Genomic DNA, 16,938 nt, shown 5'->3' with positions numbered 1-16,938 from the left:
GAAACAAAGGCAGTTGCCTCATGCTTCTGAGAAGATCCTGGCTGAGCAATGTGGATGGGAATAAATCAGTCCTGTGAAGGAATAAATCGGTCCTGAGCACTTAGATTTCCAGGTTCAGGTTTGTGAGGAAAGTAGAACAGCGCAAACCTGTAGCCTGAACTGCAGATTATTTTTGTGTAAAGGTTGCTAAAACCAGCATTTTGTTGCTTCTTCTAGAGCGTTTCATCCTCACGAAGTAGAAGCTCATCTCTGCTTCCACCTGGGACAGCTAATTCTGCATCTCCTAGTGGCCAGAAGTATATGAATCAAAGTGGGCCAACTGTTGTTACCATTACCCATCACAAATCACCTGCAGCTGCCAGAAGAGCTAAGAGCCAGCGTTCTGGTCAACTCCATGAAGTCAGAGAGGTAAGAGATACAAATCTGCTGTAACTTTTTATTTTGCTTTAGAATCAGCAATGCAGTGTGACAAGTCAATAGTTCTCTTTGTTTCCTAATCTGTTTAACTGCTTTGTTTTGATCCCTTTTCTGAGCAAAAGGCTCTCTTTAGTTCTGGTTCAGCTTGAGGTCTGGTGTGCACAGGCTTTTTATGCTGATGTTAAGATGGCTGTGTGCAAATGCATTGAAAGATCAAGTAGGTTGGCCATAGCTCCCAGACTTTGCAATGGTGCTTCGATGCTGGAGAAACATCTCTTTGAAGCTGCATGCAGCAAAACCTTTCCAATTGGAAAGAGGACTGTAAAGGATTTAAATGTAGAAAGAAAAAACCCAACAACTTGAATGAGTCTGATGAGTGAGTGTGAAAGAAGGCACAGCTCCTCCACTCAGCAGTTTGTTTCTATATGGCTATGGTCTTGACTTTGTTGTCAATTTTCTATTGTTGGCCCTGTGATGGAAGAATGCTTTGTTCATGTTAAACAGATGAAAAGCAAAGAAGAAAGTATATTTCCTTCAATGTATGGTTTACCAGAGTTTAGAAAGTATAACTCCTATCCTGATTTAAGTCTGTGTTCTAGAAACAAAAATAGTATGAGAGTTTTAATCTTAAGTAGTAGGGCACACATTCACAGAGTTCACTTTCATCTTTTTGCATCTCTTGTAATTTTTGCTTTGTCTGAACTTCTTGCTATTTTCTAATAGTGCCTTTTTAAGTCCCCCTCCCACCCTTTTCACCAAAGAAACTGTTGGCAGCCTAACTGCTTTAAAGCATTCTTTTAACGCATTGGTTTAAAATGTCTGCCCCAATCCTTTAATATGCAGTCCTTTAATTTACAATCTGAAGAATGTCCTTTTAAGTCTTTGAATGTTATATAAATCGAGAACTTTTAGTAAGAATTTGAATAAATTATCTTAGTATGTTCTGACATTGAGGATTCAGATTACACATCCTGATGAAGAATGGTTGTTTTTTATTCTAGTAACATTAAAAGTGAGAACTTCCCTTGTATTCTGTATTGTATTAACAATGCTCATTCCCTGCTCTGGAGAGCGCACTGATTGTCACCCGCATTAACTATATTACAGAAAACACACGTCTGTTTGTTTTTCATGAGCATATCTTGCTTTTGCCTACCAGTCATCTCCCCCAAGTTGTTTCTACCTTACTAAATGTATTTGTTCTCTTAGGTTGAATCCAGAGAGTGCCTTACTTCTCTTAATAAAATAAACAGTGGGAGTTGTAGCAGCTTTGTGGAATGAAGCTGGTTGAGGCTGAAAGGAATTGAAAAATAGAGAATTAGTATGTGTGCAGTTCATTATAAGTTGGAAAGAGACAAAATCAACAAATGCACAGAACTACATTTAGGAAGGCAGAAACAAATACTAGTCTAAAGTAAAACACAGAATAAGCGGCTAGGTGTCATCTCTACAGAAAAGGCCTGGTGGTTGCTGACTCATTTGTTTGCAGACTGTTGCAATGTGATGTCATTGCTAAAAGGTAAATATGACAGGATTTTAATCTGTAATCATAGCAGATAATTTTCCTATATTTAATGTGAGTCACACCTCAGCTGGAGCACTGCCTCTGTGAGAACAGGTTAGAGGGCAACAATATACATTTTAGATACAAAACATACGGTAATGTTTGAAAACTTAAAAGAAATTAGTATTTTTCAGAGAAAGAAAATGAAACTAAGTTAAACAAAAGATTTTATTAGGAGGTATGTGAAGTTTACCTTCTGTGCACTGAATTTTTTATTCTTTATTTTTTTCCTGCTTTTTAAAGAAGAACATGTTGGAGTCAAAAATCAGTCTCTCTGCCTTCTTTCCCAGTCTCTAAGAAATGGCTGTGTGACTGATCCTCTTTCCATCTTGTGAAAAGATAAGAATCTCTTTGTCTGATTCCTTAGTCTGGAAAGATTTCATTTCAATGACGTATTCTGTGTATTTCCTTCTCACCTGTTTTCAAGAGCAGATGTGACAGACTTGGGTTTATTTTGCCTGCTTTTTCAGGGCATGTTCTTGTTCCTTATGACTTGATGGTGACTGTTTGACTTACCCTCCTTTGTTAAATTTATGAATAAAGAGATGGAGCCAGAGGCATTCACAAAACTGCACTTAAATCCCTTTTAGTCCTTTTTTATCAGAGGAGAAATAAGAACTAAAAGCACAAAAACAACCCCCCCCCCTCCTTTTCAACACCCAAATCTTTGCTTTTTGTTTGGAATTTGGTATGATTTGGATGAAGGGACAGGACTGCAAAAGGTTTATAGATCTTTGTTAGTGCTCTCCTTACAGAATGAAGTAACTGAAGCTTTGACATCCAAATAAGCCTTTTTTAATGTACTACAAATAGGACTATGTTAACAAATCTTATATATGCAGTAGTTGAATCAATGGAAAGAGTTGATATACTTCTGGTAAATGGGAAGAAGCATTTTTTGTTTCGTTTTGTTTTTTTGGGGGAGTAGTATTTTAAACAATGTTATGGTAATACTACAACTTTATATATGAGACCTGTGAAAAACAGGAATGCTGCAAAAGGGTAATTCTTCACTTGGGTCATATGGTCTTCATTACCGTGTGTAACATCCCTGGAAAGTGCTGAAATTGAAATCACTGCTCAATTCTGGACCAACTTGTCTTGATTTGACCATGTTATTTGCAGACAGCGAAGTGCATCTTCATGTTGCAAATTGGACAAATGTACTCGTATATTTGACATATTGCAGTGATATTTGCTAATACTTGATTGTTCTTTTCCCATTTATGTTCATAGTGAAAATTAACAATAGATTATTTTCTGCTGTTGTCGGTTATGGCTGACTTAACTTTTTCTAAGGCAGTGTAGAGAACTGTAGTGTAAAAAAGCATCATAGCAAAAGGTCTAATTAGAACTGAACTGATGTGCAAAATTTCATAGTTGTAAAAGTGACCTTATAGGTCCCCAAAATGACACGTGCAGCATTTCTGTTCTGAAATTACAATTTTTCAAAATGAAAAATTAGAGCCTTTTTTCAGAATTTTGGTGAGTTTAAATTAAGCATGGATATGGAGCTTTTGGCTGCTATAAAAGCTTTAATATTCGGAATGCTTTTTCATAGCATTGAGTTGAAAAGGAGCTAAGGAACATTGTTTTTTATTATGATTTTTTTTTAAGATTTAAAATAATATTCTCTTAAATGAGATTTTTGCTTCTATTAACTTGATGTTAATAGTTCACTCCATACTGATTTATGAAATGCTCTATCAAAAATATAACTTACCATATGTTAATTTGGAAGAACTGATGTACTATGTATTGCGCTTTATGCAGAATTATTCCAGATCCTACCTCTTTATTTGGGCCATAATTTATCAGTAAAAGAGTGCTTCCAACTGATTTTTAGTAAGTGATTTTATGGTAAACTAATTGTGTGTGGTCTTGAAATTGCATTCTGTTTTTTAAACTATGCATATTATTTTCCTCATGGCAATTTGTGGTAGAAGAGTTATACTTGCAGAATTCTTTACTGTAGGTAGTCAAAATTAGCTGGATCAGAAAGCCATGTGGCTGCATCACCTCGTATTACATTCTAGCTGCCATTGAAGTAGATAATAGCAGCACACTTCATCTTGGAATGGTGTTTATTTTGGCTGAGAGTGATTAGAGTATACCCTCTGCCAGTGTTACCACTGTTGTTAAAGAATCTAGAATTGCAGCTTGTGAATGTTTTGTAGCAACATATGTTATTTACAGAAATACAGAGAAATTAAATAGGATTAACCAAAAAAAAGTCTAAAGAAATATTTTTTCCATCATTTTAAAAGGTTGAAAGAGACATTTCTGACCCCTCTGAAATGCGATATATGCTACAACTTGTGGTATTCTCCAGTAGACTAGTCATTGGCATATGTTCTGAACATCTGGTGCAGTGAGATCTAGATTCCACAGGGCCTCCACCAGTGTGACATCCATTTTACGTGCCAACGGGCAGTTCCAGAATTTGGAAAGGGCAGCTTTTTGGCAAGATGACAGTCCTGCTGCTTCTTGCAAGTCCTTTGCTGCATATTTAAAATCATTACCTTTTGATTCCTATGGGACTTATGCAACTAAGTTCTTTGTTTCCTCTAGAAACGTGTGTTCCTTCTACTGTATGAAAATACCATTGCGAGCATGCTGGAATTTCCTTCTAGCTGTTCAGCAGCGTTGGTGTGATTAGTTGCTGTCCTTGTAGACAAAAGGTTAATTTAAACCATACAGTAACAGGTGAAATTAATTGATATCTACTGTGGCAGTTTCTTTGGGGGCTATTTCCTTTGTCTATAGAAGTGTCATCTCCTAAAGTTGTTTGTTCTACCTCAAGTTAGTATTGCAAAGATCAATGAAAAAAACATGTCTCCTTAAGGGATAAATGGGTTTCTTAAATCTGCGATCAGGCTAGTACCTTCCTAAGGAGTAAATGTGGATGTGCTTATAAAAAATTACAGTACTATAAACCAGTAATTATTAAATTGCATAGAGTAAAGGTGAATACTTTTGTGTTATTCACATAACACAAAAGTACATTTGAGGTCATTAAGAATAGATACAGGTTGCACCTTTCTAAACTGCACCTTGTTCTGTGCATTTGATTTTGTATTCAGGCAAAGGTTGAGTCATCCTGGATACCAGATACACAGTCAGGGAGAATTAAGGTTGCTATGGGAATCACAGAACAAATGTTCTTCTAAATTACACCATTTGTCCATGTGAGTTATTTCAAGAGTGAACCTGCTTTGTTGTTTCTGGGTGTTGTTTTTTGTTGTTGTTCCAAATCTGAAAAATATTAATGATGTAAACAGGGCCTCTTATTAAAATTTTCTCAGACTGTAGTTTAGTAGTAATTGAAAATGTGCAAAGATGATCATTTTCAATCACTTAATAAATAGCATTTTCTAAGTTCAGGATGATACATGTATGATAGCTACATTTAGAGGCTGCTGCAGCATTCATTTTCTTAAGCAATTGCAGAGAAACTAGGATTACTATTTGTGGTTATTAGAGCATTTCATTAAATGTTAACTAAATGGTAAGCTTCCAAAGGAGCTTGAGAAATAAAATTTGAAAGAAATTCAATCTCCAACTTCTGCATGCCGTCTAAACTCTCAATTAATTTTGTAAATAAAAACAGAATTCACCTGTTCTGTGTGAAATAGAGCAGAGCATATATTTGCCTACATTTTGTAAAGCTACCAGGCAGTTCTCTCACTCAGATAATGCATTAGTTTCAACTTCGAGTTGACAGTTTGAAAATGAAGCTTTGAAGAAAACATGCTTCTGCAAACCTTATTTTTCAGATTAGAGGATCACATTTCATGGCTGCTTGTTTAGTGGCCTTACAGTGCAGGTTTCTGGCTGGCTGGTGCAGCGATGATCTTCACAGCAAACCCTTAACACGACAAGGTGCACTTAACTTCTGCAGCTGTGTTTATAATGGGTAGGACTGCTTCCAAAATACATGGGCTATTTTGTTAACCCACACTGAAGCACTGAAATGTCGAAGACATTTTTGAGTGTTGTTAGTGGTAACACATGATAGTGTAATATTAAAGTGGCTACCCAAGTTTCAGATATTACGTATAGAAAGCACTTAAGTAATTGGTGTCCAAGAGAAAGTAACCATAGAAATGTCTCATATTTTATGTGTGCTATTCTGTTTACATTATTATATACATTTATGTAGGGACTTATTATAATCTTCAAATCCTTGTATAACAACCAGAGTGCTATATGCTACACTTAAAAATACTGAAAACATTTTGATTTTACAACAAATAGAAAATAGTAAACACTATAGCTCTCATCTGTTACTTAACAAAGACCTGATAAGCAGCTTTTGCAACACGTCCTTATAATTTCCCTCACTAATGCTTGGCTTTCAGGTTTTGAATGCTTTTAAAGCCTTGTGTATGTTACATTGAGGCTTTTAAGGAGCTGCTTGCCTGCTTCTTGGTTGCAATCCTGATTCCTGACAATTTTTTAAAAATATAGTTCATATCCCTTATGACTAATAACAGTTAATCCAGCAGGGTAAATTGAACTCTGTCTGCCTGAATTTGATACACGCTCCTTTGTAGCTTTGTGTTTCAGCTACTAGATGTATACCTGTAACTGACTGAGGACATATAATATAAAAATGGTTCACATATTTGTCTCTGGCTCAGGAAACATTGTCTTACATCCTTGTACATATTGCTCAGTGTGTTCTGATGATGATGTCTACTCTGTTCTGGGCTGACTGCTTGCAGTTTTTCCTCACAGAGACCCCCAGTTATCCAATTGCAATTTTATTGGTAGGTCTATGCTGGCAGACACAAAGCACATGAATTTGTGTAAAAGTTGCTGTATAAATGTGATTTGCCCATATTACAGTACGTCACAAACTGGCTCAAAACCATGGCAATGTATGTTGAATCACCTCAGTGATGTGAAGTTACCGATGTCAACTTCAAACCAGCTGACAGCCTGCTTTGGAATGGTGGGAAAAGTCAAAGGGTGGATTTGCAGTGCTTTGTCTCTGCATCACAAGCCAAAGGAGTACACTTTATCCAAGGCTTCCCCTATGGCCCAGGAAAAGCACAATTAGATAGCGTTGATAGTAACAGTTCACTTGCTTTTCAGAAAACATGAGCTGAACTGATTGTAAGATGGGAAAGTAATACCTACTTTGATTAAAACTGAAGGTCATTCCACTGTATACTGTGCATGTGAGAGTTGTTTAAAGCATACTTCATGGTAGTTATAAGCAAATCTAGTTATCTTCTGGCACAGTGGCTCCCCAGATTATGAAAGTGAGGTGGGATGTGACAGAAATAAAATAAAATTTTATTTTGCACCTACTACAGGCTAGGTAGCTAACTGGGAGGGGAGTGAAAGGAAGTTAAATTAAGGATAGATGAGAAAGGGAAGCGCTCTTAATCTCAGGGTCATGGGCTTGGGCCCCACGTTGGGCACCAGTGGGATGCAGTCCTTCTTGAACTGATCGAACATGGGCTTCCCATACGCTGCTGAAGGACAGTAGTTCTTCAACAACTGCTCCAACATGGGTCCATACCATGGGGTCCATCTGTCAGGAGCAAATGTCTCCAGCATGGGTCCCCCATGGGCGGCAGCTCCGGCCCGGGGCCTGCTCCTGCAGGGGCTCTCCATGGGCCGCAGCCTCCTCCAGGCCACATCCACCTGCTCCACCGGGGGCTCCTCCATGGGCTGCAGCGTGGAGATCTGCTCCATGTGGGACCCATGGGCTGCAGGGGGAGAGCCTGCTCCATCAGGAGCCTCTCCACAGGCCGCAGGCGAACTGCTGCTGTGTGCCTGGAGCACCTACTGCTGCACTGACCTTGGTATCTGTGGGATTATTTCTCTCTACATTTTCTCACTCTTCTCTCCCAGCTGCTGTTGCCCAGCAGTTCTTTTCCTTTCTTAAATCTGCTCTCTCAGAGGCACAACCAATGTCACTCACTGGCTAAGCTGTGGCTGGAGCTGGCTCTGGTCTGACATGGGGCAGCTCCAAGACTCCTCTCGCAGAAGCCACCCCCGGCAGTCCCCATGCTACCAAACCCTTGCCAAATAAGCCCAATACAGACACACTGGAAATCTCCATCAGAAGTTTGGAGAATTGCTTATATGCCACACTGGGCTACTCTGTATGGCCATAGGTGAGTTTATATATTCTGTGGTGGAATGAGATACATTTTTTATTTTATTTTTTAAATCCAGTGTTACATTCGCTAGTGATGTGTTCTGAGAGAGAGCTCCCCACTCAAAAATCCACGTGTTGAAATGCATAATTTATAATCCAGTGAAATGTGGCCTTTTATTTTCTGAAGACTAATCTTACTCAAAGTACAAAAAATTGCTTATCTCAATAACACGCTATACAGTGGTGAACTAATAGCATTTTTCTGTGGTTGCTGATGGTGACTTAATGACTAGCAGCAACCTTTTAGGTGTTCTTTTTGAATGCTTAATACTCACAAATGTACCTTAATTGTCAATAATCAAAATATGCTTTCCAGTTCTGTGCTATAGCTATTAACTGCACTGAAGTAATCCTTCTGAAATGTAAGAAAAACTGCTGTTCGGAAGAGCTCATAGAGTAATGTACTTGTGAGTAACATTTTAATCACTAAAACTAATGACTTTACTTGCAGATATTGAAGTAATCCTTATATTAAAATTAAACAATCTAATTTTCTACAAGAAGCTTTTCAGAAACCGTGTTCTCAGTGCTGCATTCTGTGGTTTAAAATACAACAATGTGCTTCCTGCTTGGCTGGATGGCAGCCAGTTGCTGTCCAAGATTTACTTGAAATTGCAAACTCTTTCCTTTTGCTTCTCAATTTTTGGTTCGTGATCCCTGGGAGCAACTCAGAGGGAAAAAATCCCACCAACCTTGGCAGGCATTATGTGCTTTTTCTCTTCTCTGTGCCTTACCACAAGATCCCTATACCCTGCTCCCCTTGAGTCATCTTTAATAGCAAACATAAGTCTAAATAAGTGACTATTAAGAAGCAAATGCTCAAGGAAAGAGCTTGTGAGACATGGTGGGGAAACACAGCAGTTACTAGTCGTGCTTTGGTACAAGCCTTTTGCAGGCAGCAAATGGCATGCATTACCTGCACATGCATGGAGTATCCCCAGGGAGCTCTAGTACAACAGGCAAATAAGAAAACCAGTTATCTCCTGCAAAAAATAGATGCTGATCCCCAGACTGCTCCCTCCAGTGGCAAAATGACCAGTGCTAGATTGATACTCAGCACTTGGAGGGGGAGAGAAGAACAGCCTACTCACCCTGATTTGTGGAGACAGACTCTATCAATGGGCAGTACTTGTCTGCATAATGCTTTTTCACTTGGGTTTTTATTACAGGAGCCAGATCTTAGATCTTAGTTAAAACAAAACAAAACAAAAAAAACCTTCTCATCTGAAGACTTGCTGCTTGGCTCCATGAAAGAGTCTGAAGACAGCTGACAATCAGAGGAATTTTTTCTTCCAGTGTTTCAGTGCTGTTACAGATTTCATACACTCTTTAGTGTTAGATCTGTTAAGAAAATCCTGGCTTTTGTTCTGAACAGAGACATGCTTTTGTGAGACAGGTGGCTAGGTCAGCTTCTTCTCTTGCTGGTCTGTTTTAAAGCATTGAAGGAAAGGAAGTGGTTCCTCATGCATACCTGAATTGCACCAGTCTGAGAATTTCTCAGGAAAGTGGATTACTTTTTCTCCTTCAGTCTTGGAGGGAATGTTTAAAGCTTCCAGATAGATCTCCAAAAAAGACCCTTTGTCCCATCTTTCCTCTCTCCCTCCATATCCACAGAGCCCTTACGGGCTTAAAAAACAAAAACAAAAACAAAAAACTACAAAGACCTCCAAAATACAGTCTGATTATTGTAGCTGTGTAACTAACAGCAAGGGAGCTTGAAAGTGTGGCTAGTAATTTACTGGACAGTAGGCCAATGAGTAAGAATTCTGTAGATCATCAATGAGTAATGAACACTGCTTTCAAAAAGTACAGTGATACTATCTTGTAAGGGTATGCAGCAAGTGTCCAAGTTGCAGAATTTAAAGTTATGAAACAGGAATTGAATGCGTAGTGCTGACAGAGAGTGGAGCATAGGAGTATATGAGTAAATTAACCAGACAAAAGGTACATGTCAGGAGATGCTAACTAACAGGTAGCTGCTCCCTAGAGTGTAAATCGTTTGCTGAGGTCCCTGGAGAGCTCATGGCCCATGGTGAAGTGCTGATGGTGACCAGTGGAACAGCATCAGCATCAATGGGAAGAGCAGATTGGAAGCAGTAGCTAAGTAAAAGAAACAACCAATTCAGGCTCCCTGCTTCATACTGTGTTTTCTGCTGGTTGTCTTAGGCTCTGCTTTTAGAATCAGTCCTAATGACATTTGTTCCTCTGCTTCCTCACAAGGAACCACCCTGTGGAGTGCACTATGAGAAGACTGAGCAAAAAAAAAACCAAAATAAAACCCTAAAGGAAATTATGTTTTGTCAGCTGAGACAATGAAGATATGTAGCAACTGGCTTTTCAGTTGTTCCCTTAACAGAGATTATGTGGATTTCTGGTTAGGGAAAAAAGAACAGAATAGCAGATGGTGGTAGGGAGGCTTTTTTTCTTTTTTTTCTTTTTTCTTTTTTTTTTTCTTTCTCCTTCTCCAAGGGAAGAAATAGAATTGTGAAAGAAGAGGCAAGAATTGAAAAGAAAATGTGCCCTGGTGCTTAGCTGCCACCCTGATTGTCAGAGGTATAGTTCTGTTTGTTCTGTCACTTTTTGTGGCTCTGTCTGCAAATTACATGCCAAGTGAAAATTAACTTGCTCCTTTGAAGCTTCATTGATAGGATGTGTGTGTCTAAGCCTTAATAACTATTACATAACAGAGTCATTCCAATTTTACTGTTCATTGTTTGCATCTTTAAAATAATTGAGGTCAAGCCGGTTGCTACCCTGAGGTGACAATAATAGAGAATTACATGCTTTTTCTTTGTAATGGGAGGGAAGGAGTAATCAAGAAAGGACAATTGATATGGACGTCATTATCTGGTTCCATCTTTCCAAGATGCTTTCAGAGTATCTCACTTAGTGTTCTAGGATGTTTTCATAAAATACTTTTTCTCATTAGCATAGTGATGTTCACAGAGGCTACTGTGTGTCTTCATCCAGACTGAAGCTTTTTGGATAGACTTCCCTTCTGTCCGCAGCTCAAGGAGGCCCTTTTTGGTCAAAACTTTGGGCTTTACTGTAAGCAAAGTGTACAAATCTGTTATTTCTAGAGTAAGCATGTTTGTGGTCATCTGGTCTTGTACGTGTTTCCACACTAGACATTTTCAAAGCTAAAATGCAAAATACTCCTTATAAGAGATCAGTGTTGTAGATTGCAATGCCTTTAGCAACAACTGCTGTGTATATCTCTTTCACTCCAGTTATATATTAAGCTCTAATTTGCCTTCCTAGTTTGCATGCTATTGATGGAATCCTATTAAAATATTTATGGGTGTGACTTTACTGAAGAAGAGGGGGAAGCCTATAAATCCCTATCAGGAAATCTCTTTTGTCAAGTAGTAAGATGCATGTATTGAGTGACCTTGAGGAAGTCAGAACGCTTTTCAGAAATTAAGCCCAAGCAAAAATTATCTTGCTTTGCTGTGGTTAGGTATTAATGCTTAACTCAAAATAAAAATGTATTAAATTAGAGGGAAAAAAACACCTTTTACTGCAACCATAGAAGTTATCTTAATTTGAGAGACTTTTCAATAGGAGAGGTGTACCTTCTGAGCTGGTGATTGACAGCACTGAATTCTGTAGATGTGGTTGGAAGCAAGCTAAAAAAAAACAAGTGTTTTTTATTAGTCTTTCTTTTGCATGTATGTTTATGCTCTTTCTCTTTTCAGAATAGTTGAAAGTAGGAAAGCTTCAAGGAAATTCTGTGTGGGAATTGTGAGCTCGTGCTGTATTGGTGGATGATATGTGAGATTAATGGCTAGTATGGTTACTTTGGTGACATTGGAGTTCCACATGTTTGTCTTATATGTGCCAAGTACATATCAAAATGAATCTGTTACGCTTTGATATATATTAGTTGTCTGTTTCAGCCTTTAATGTTCATATGATGACAGTTCATATTGGTGATATCTGGGTCAAGATTGTTGATATCTAGGTCAAGCAAGAAATCCTTGCTCAAGGTCAGAATCAATGACTGTGTTAGGCTTATGTGGCAACCTAATGAATTGGGTTTGCAACGATTTAGAAGGTTTTTATTTTTTCTGTGTGGACTTGGTTCTCTTCCTTTACACATCTGCTTTCTCTTTTAAGAAAAGCAGTGTTTTATATTAAACAAAAGAGAAACAAACAAACAAACAACAACTCTGTGATATTTGCTTTTTTAAAAGCAAGAACCAAGGTCTTGACTCCTATCACTTATGACCTATTCAAGGTTGGTTTCAAAAGCTGGCCTGTACTTGTGTCTTTTCCTGATGGCTTTCAAAATATTTTTCTTGTGTCACAATTCTCTAAAAGCAAGAAACTAATATACCAGAAAGTATTTGTGTATGTGTGTGTGAGAGAGAGGGAGAGCAAGAAATCATGTTTTCATATAACAACAAAAAAAAATAATGAAGAAACATGTTGGCTCTTTCCTTGCCTTTGAAGACAGTAAACCTCTCAAAAATGCAACTTGACTTAGGGTTGGTAAGAAAGTGATTTGTGTTGCATTTCTGTTACTATTTAGATGTCCAAAGCTTTTCCCACAAAAGTTTTTTTTTTTTTCACAGATGCTTTCTTTTTCATATTAGCATTGTATTTATTTTCCGAGTTTTCTTTATGATTGTTTTCAACTTGCATACAGTCAACAATGGAAAGGTTTTAAAAATAAAAATTACTGCATTAAATCTTCCAGAGGAAATGCCCAGAGGTAACTAGGCAGACAACGTGCTGCTAGTGGTGGTATTACTGACAGCCCACGCAGAGAACAGTAAAATTGAGAAAGAGTGGTATTAACTGATAGAGCTAAATGTGTCCTTGATGAATGATTTCTAGCGTGTCACAACTTGACAACATAGAATTTCTATGGGTTCTTAGTGCTGTTAAAAGAATATTTTCCTTCTTCTGGAGTGTTTTGGATTTTTTTTTGTTGCACACATGGGTAGGAGTATTGTAATACCTACTATAAAATGATTCAATATGTGTGAAGATCAATTCCAAAAAGGAAAATTGCACATGCTAAAATTTAAATTGCTCATGTGTATATCAGATGATGTATTCAGTCCTGGGAAGGTCTGAATAATATTCCTCAAGTTATATATTCCAAAGAGAGGTAGGAAGGTCTCTAGTATTTAAATCTTTATAAATGAAAACAGGTTTGATGACACTGTTTTCTTGCTACACTCTGTATGGCCTGTATGAGGAGGAGAGAGAATGTTTGCTTACCCTTTGAGGTAATACAGCTGATGACATTCTTCCTTTGCTTCGGGGAGCTTGAAATCACTGTCTTAGGATGCCCCTGAGAACACTGTGAATCGGGCAGTTTTGTAAATGGCATAAAGTTGTTTTTTGCTTTAGGTTGTTGTGATGTGCTGCTAGTTTGGAGAAGCCCTGTAAGATCAGTAATTGTAGAAATAAAGATGTTCTGATTATCGTAATACCCATCTGGGCCAGACAAACAGACTTAGGTCTGTTAGTCCTGGAGATACTGAGCATTTCCAATGTAGATGAAACCATGTCAAAGGCAGTCATATGCTCTTCCATTTGTGTGTGACTGTTCAGTTTTCATCCTTTTGAAGTTCCAGTTTATCTTTGTTCTAGGATAGGAGGAAAAAAATCTTTAAAAGAGTTTATTATTAGATTTTATAATTGGGATTTTCTCTCTGTAGTTTCAGAAACAAATTGAAACCTTAAATCAAAATTGCTATTCAGGGTTCTAATATGATTTCTCTGTTTGGGAAAGATTAATATATCATCTAGTATGTTAGCAAAATATTGAATTACTGTAATTCTTCTTTTAGCACAGAAATAACACCTCAATTTTTCTTGATTATTTCTTAAATTAATTTTTAGTTGCTAATTTTAGCTAATTTACAGTTTGAAAGACTCTTCTGCTTAATGTGTCTGAAATGTTCTGGATTTGCAAAGAAATGCATCTCAAAACCGTTTTATGCCCATAATATGCTGTATGGGTGACCCTGAGAACAGAGTCATTTCTGCTTACCGATTTGTTCGGGATCTCGTTACGTAATGGTATGGCACCATATAACATTGGTAGCGTGTTCACAAGAGGAAGATCCAGGAGGTGGAATTCCAGCTGCAAAGGAGTAGTTGGCAGTTGCTATAACTGGGGTAAGTAGGGAAAGCAATCACGCAAATCACACAGAGTTTTAGGATGGTTCGGGGAGAGGAGGAAGCAGGCAGCAACAGCTGCTGGGAAGTGGCTGTTTTGGAGCAAGCAGTAGAGGGTGGGTGACCTGCTGAGGCAAATGTCAGAGATAATTGCTGTTGTGTTCAGTTTTGTGTGAAGGTGTTGTCAAGTGGCAGCTTTCTTTGTGGGTGGTGTTACCCAGAGGAATGCTGACAGTATCTGAGAATTTCTGGCTGGCTAAAAGGTCTGCATCTCCTTCAAACTTCAGAAATAACTGTCAATAGGAAACACATAATGTGGTCTACTTGCGCTCTCCTACTGCAAGCTGAAGATGGCTAAAAGGAGTAAGCCATGCATATGAGCTGGTCTATTCTTAGCCTGAGGCTTCCTCTTACCAAATATTCTTCACTTAGGTAAATGCAGCCCTACTAAGGTTAGATATATGCACACACGCAATTCATTTATTGCATGCAGTCCTGATAGTTCTTTCAGTTTTTCTATTTTGTACCTAGCATCAGGCTATATCTGTGAAGTTTGAGTGCATTCATGGAAATATATGGTTTCTCTCTCATACTATGAGAAACTCTTTACAGGTGAAGAGGGGTTGCCAAAGCTGAAACAAGAGTGGAAAGGGAAGTGAACTAAGATTTGGTGAGGAGGCAGGGGCAAATAGTCATAGCTACTATCAAAAGTAGAGAGGTACTGCTTTGAGCTGTCTATTTGCAAGTGAGAAGGGAAAACTGAACAGTACTGAAATAAACGTGGATCTCTACCAAGAGCAGAATCATACAAAATTAAGCAAGTTACGTAACTTTGGAAAAGGAATGTTAACATTTAAGTTTTCTTAAAATCAAAGCTCTTCATTCTGCTTTTGAAACCAGCTGAGAGATGTCACCTCCCCTCTTCCCAGTAAAGCAAAAAGCAGACCTGCAAAGTAAGGTAGAGGATAATGCTGTAACTGTGTGGCCCAGAGTCTGCCTTATTAAGGGGTAATATGTTTAAAGAGTTTTTTTCAACATGGTTTGGTATTCTTGTGTTAAATCCTCTTTAGTTTATTCTTTTTAGAGCAACCACATTTCAGGTCTTTAAAAATCTTTTGTCAATGACTCATTTACAAAAAATAAAGTGGCAAGCATCTAAAAAACATGCCGTTATTTTAATAGTATACCTTATTCCCTTTCCCTTGTGCCACAGAGAATTGTTCTGTGGGTCTCCAGAGAAGGGGACGTTCTTCCTTTTTGTTCTGTTCATGCAGTACCTTAAACAAATGGTTCTGATCAACATTTGAGCAGTAAATGCTCGTCAACTTCTAATGCTTTGAATCCTACAGAGGAGCTGCTGTTCTTGGTGTCTTCTGCTGCTTCGGGCACCTTGAACAGTTGCTTTTATCACAGCTATAATGTTGCATAGAAACATTGCCAGTGGGTAGCATGGAAAGGATGAATTAAAAAGGCCTCCTTAAAGCTAACTTTAGGTCAGGTAGAGAATTTTAAGACCCACAACAATACTTCATTTTTGGTAAAGGGAGAGTAAGCAATTGTTTTTATTTACTTTTATCCTAAACTGGGAAGAATTTAACTTAGGCTGTAGAGCTTGGGGCTAGGTGCTAACTGCAAACATTCAGTCACTTTTTCCAAATGTTTCCTAAGCTCTGTGATCAGTTTATCTTATGTTCTTCTCTTAGATGTATAAGAATATATTTGCCCTTTAAGCAAGGGAGGGGAAAACGGAAATATTATTTTGGATTTTTATTTTCCTGTGGAAGCAAATCCTTGGAAATGTAAGCTGTTTCTAACAAAGTAAAACAAAAAAAAAAAGGAAAGTATGAAAAGTGATCGCACAGAGATGAAAACAAAATATTTCAGTCGCTTTGAAATGTCAGAAAGGATTTCAACTTCACATTCTTGTTCAGGATGGGAAAGGGAGGGAAGCAGTTTTTCATTCAATTGTATTGCATAGTCTTCCAGGGAGAATGTGATCCATCATCTCCCAGCCACACCTTCAGTTTGTTTTCCTGAGCCCTTTTTATAGGGGAGAAGGGAGGAACACTTACATGAGTGTGTGTGTCTGTGATGGTCTGGTTTTTGTTTTGGCTGTGAAGGGACCCTCTGTCTGTGCTCTGGAGCCCAGGTACATGGTGTGTGACTTCTCAAAACTGGAGCACGGCCTGAGGTTCTGGCAGTTCCTAAAGGTGCTTATCCTGTGGCTGCCTTTGTCGTACTCCGTCTGATTTTCTTTTCTGACAAATGGAATTAAAATTGACTGTGCACATCTTACTGTAAAAATCTGCATAAGATTGATTTTTTTTTTGGCAATAACCTGAGAGCACAGCTCCTCCCAGTTTTCCTGGATTTTGCGTTTCCTTCACATATATATACTCACCAAACCTTTAACACTTGGTTTCTTCTAAAGCTTTGGCCTCTGTTTTTAAATGCTAACTGTTAAGATCTCACCATTTTAATCTTCAGCAGCATATTTAACTATGTTTGTTGTGTAGCTTCCTTCAACAGCTTTTCACTTAATTCTATTATAACTTGTTTGCAAGGATGGGTATTTGCATCTTTGAGTTGAGTTTCCATTCTTTCTTTTCAAGTGCACTCAATATGAACTTTTTCATTGGTA

General features: G+C 38.0%; 1 protein-coding gene across 1 annotated transcript in view; it reads left to right on the top strand.

Moving 5' to 3' along the window:
- The window catches only part of OSBPL10 (oxysterol binding protein like 10), a 116,000-nt gene that overhangs the window by 46,049 nt on the left and 53,013 nt on the right, over window positions 1-16,938 (top strand). Inside the window, exon 4 of the mRNA XM_035549662.2 lies at window positions 217-408. Coding sequence (XP_035405555.1) covers window positions 217-408 — 192 coding nt within the window. The remainder of the gene's footprint in view (window positions 1-216; window positions 409-16,938) is intronic.

This window comes from Cygnus atratus, chromosome 2 (genome assembly GCF_013377495.2).
Source record: "Cygnus atratus isolate AKBS03 ecotype Queensland, Australia chromosome 2, CAtr_DNAZoo_HiC_assembly, whole genome shotgun sequence".
Lineage (NCBI taxonomy): Eukaryota > Metazoa > Chordata > Aves > Anseriformes > Anatidae > Cygnus > Cygnus atratus.
This window is presented reverse-complemented; position numbering and strand designations above follow the sequence as displayed.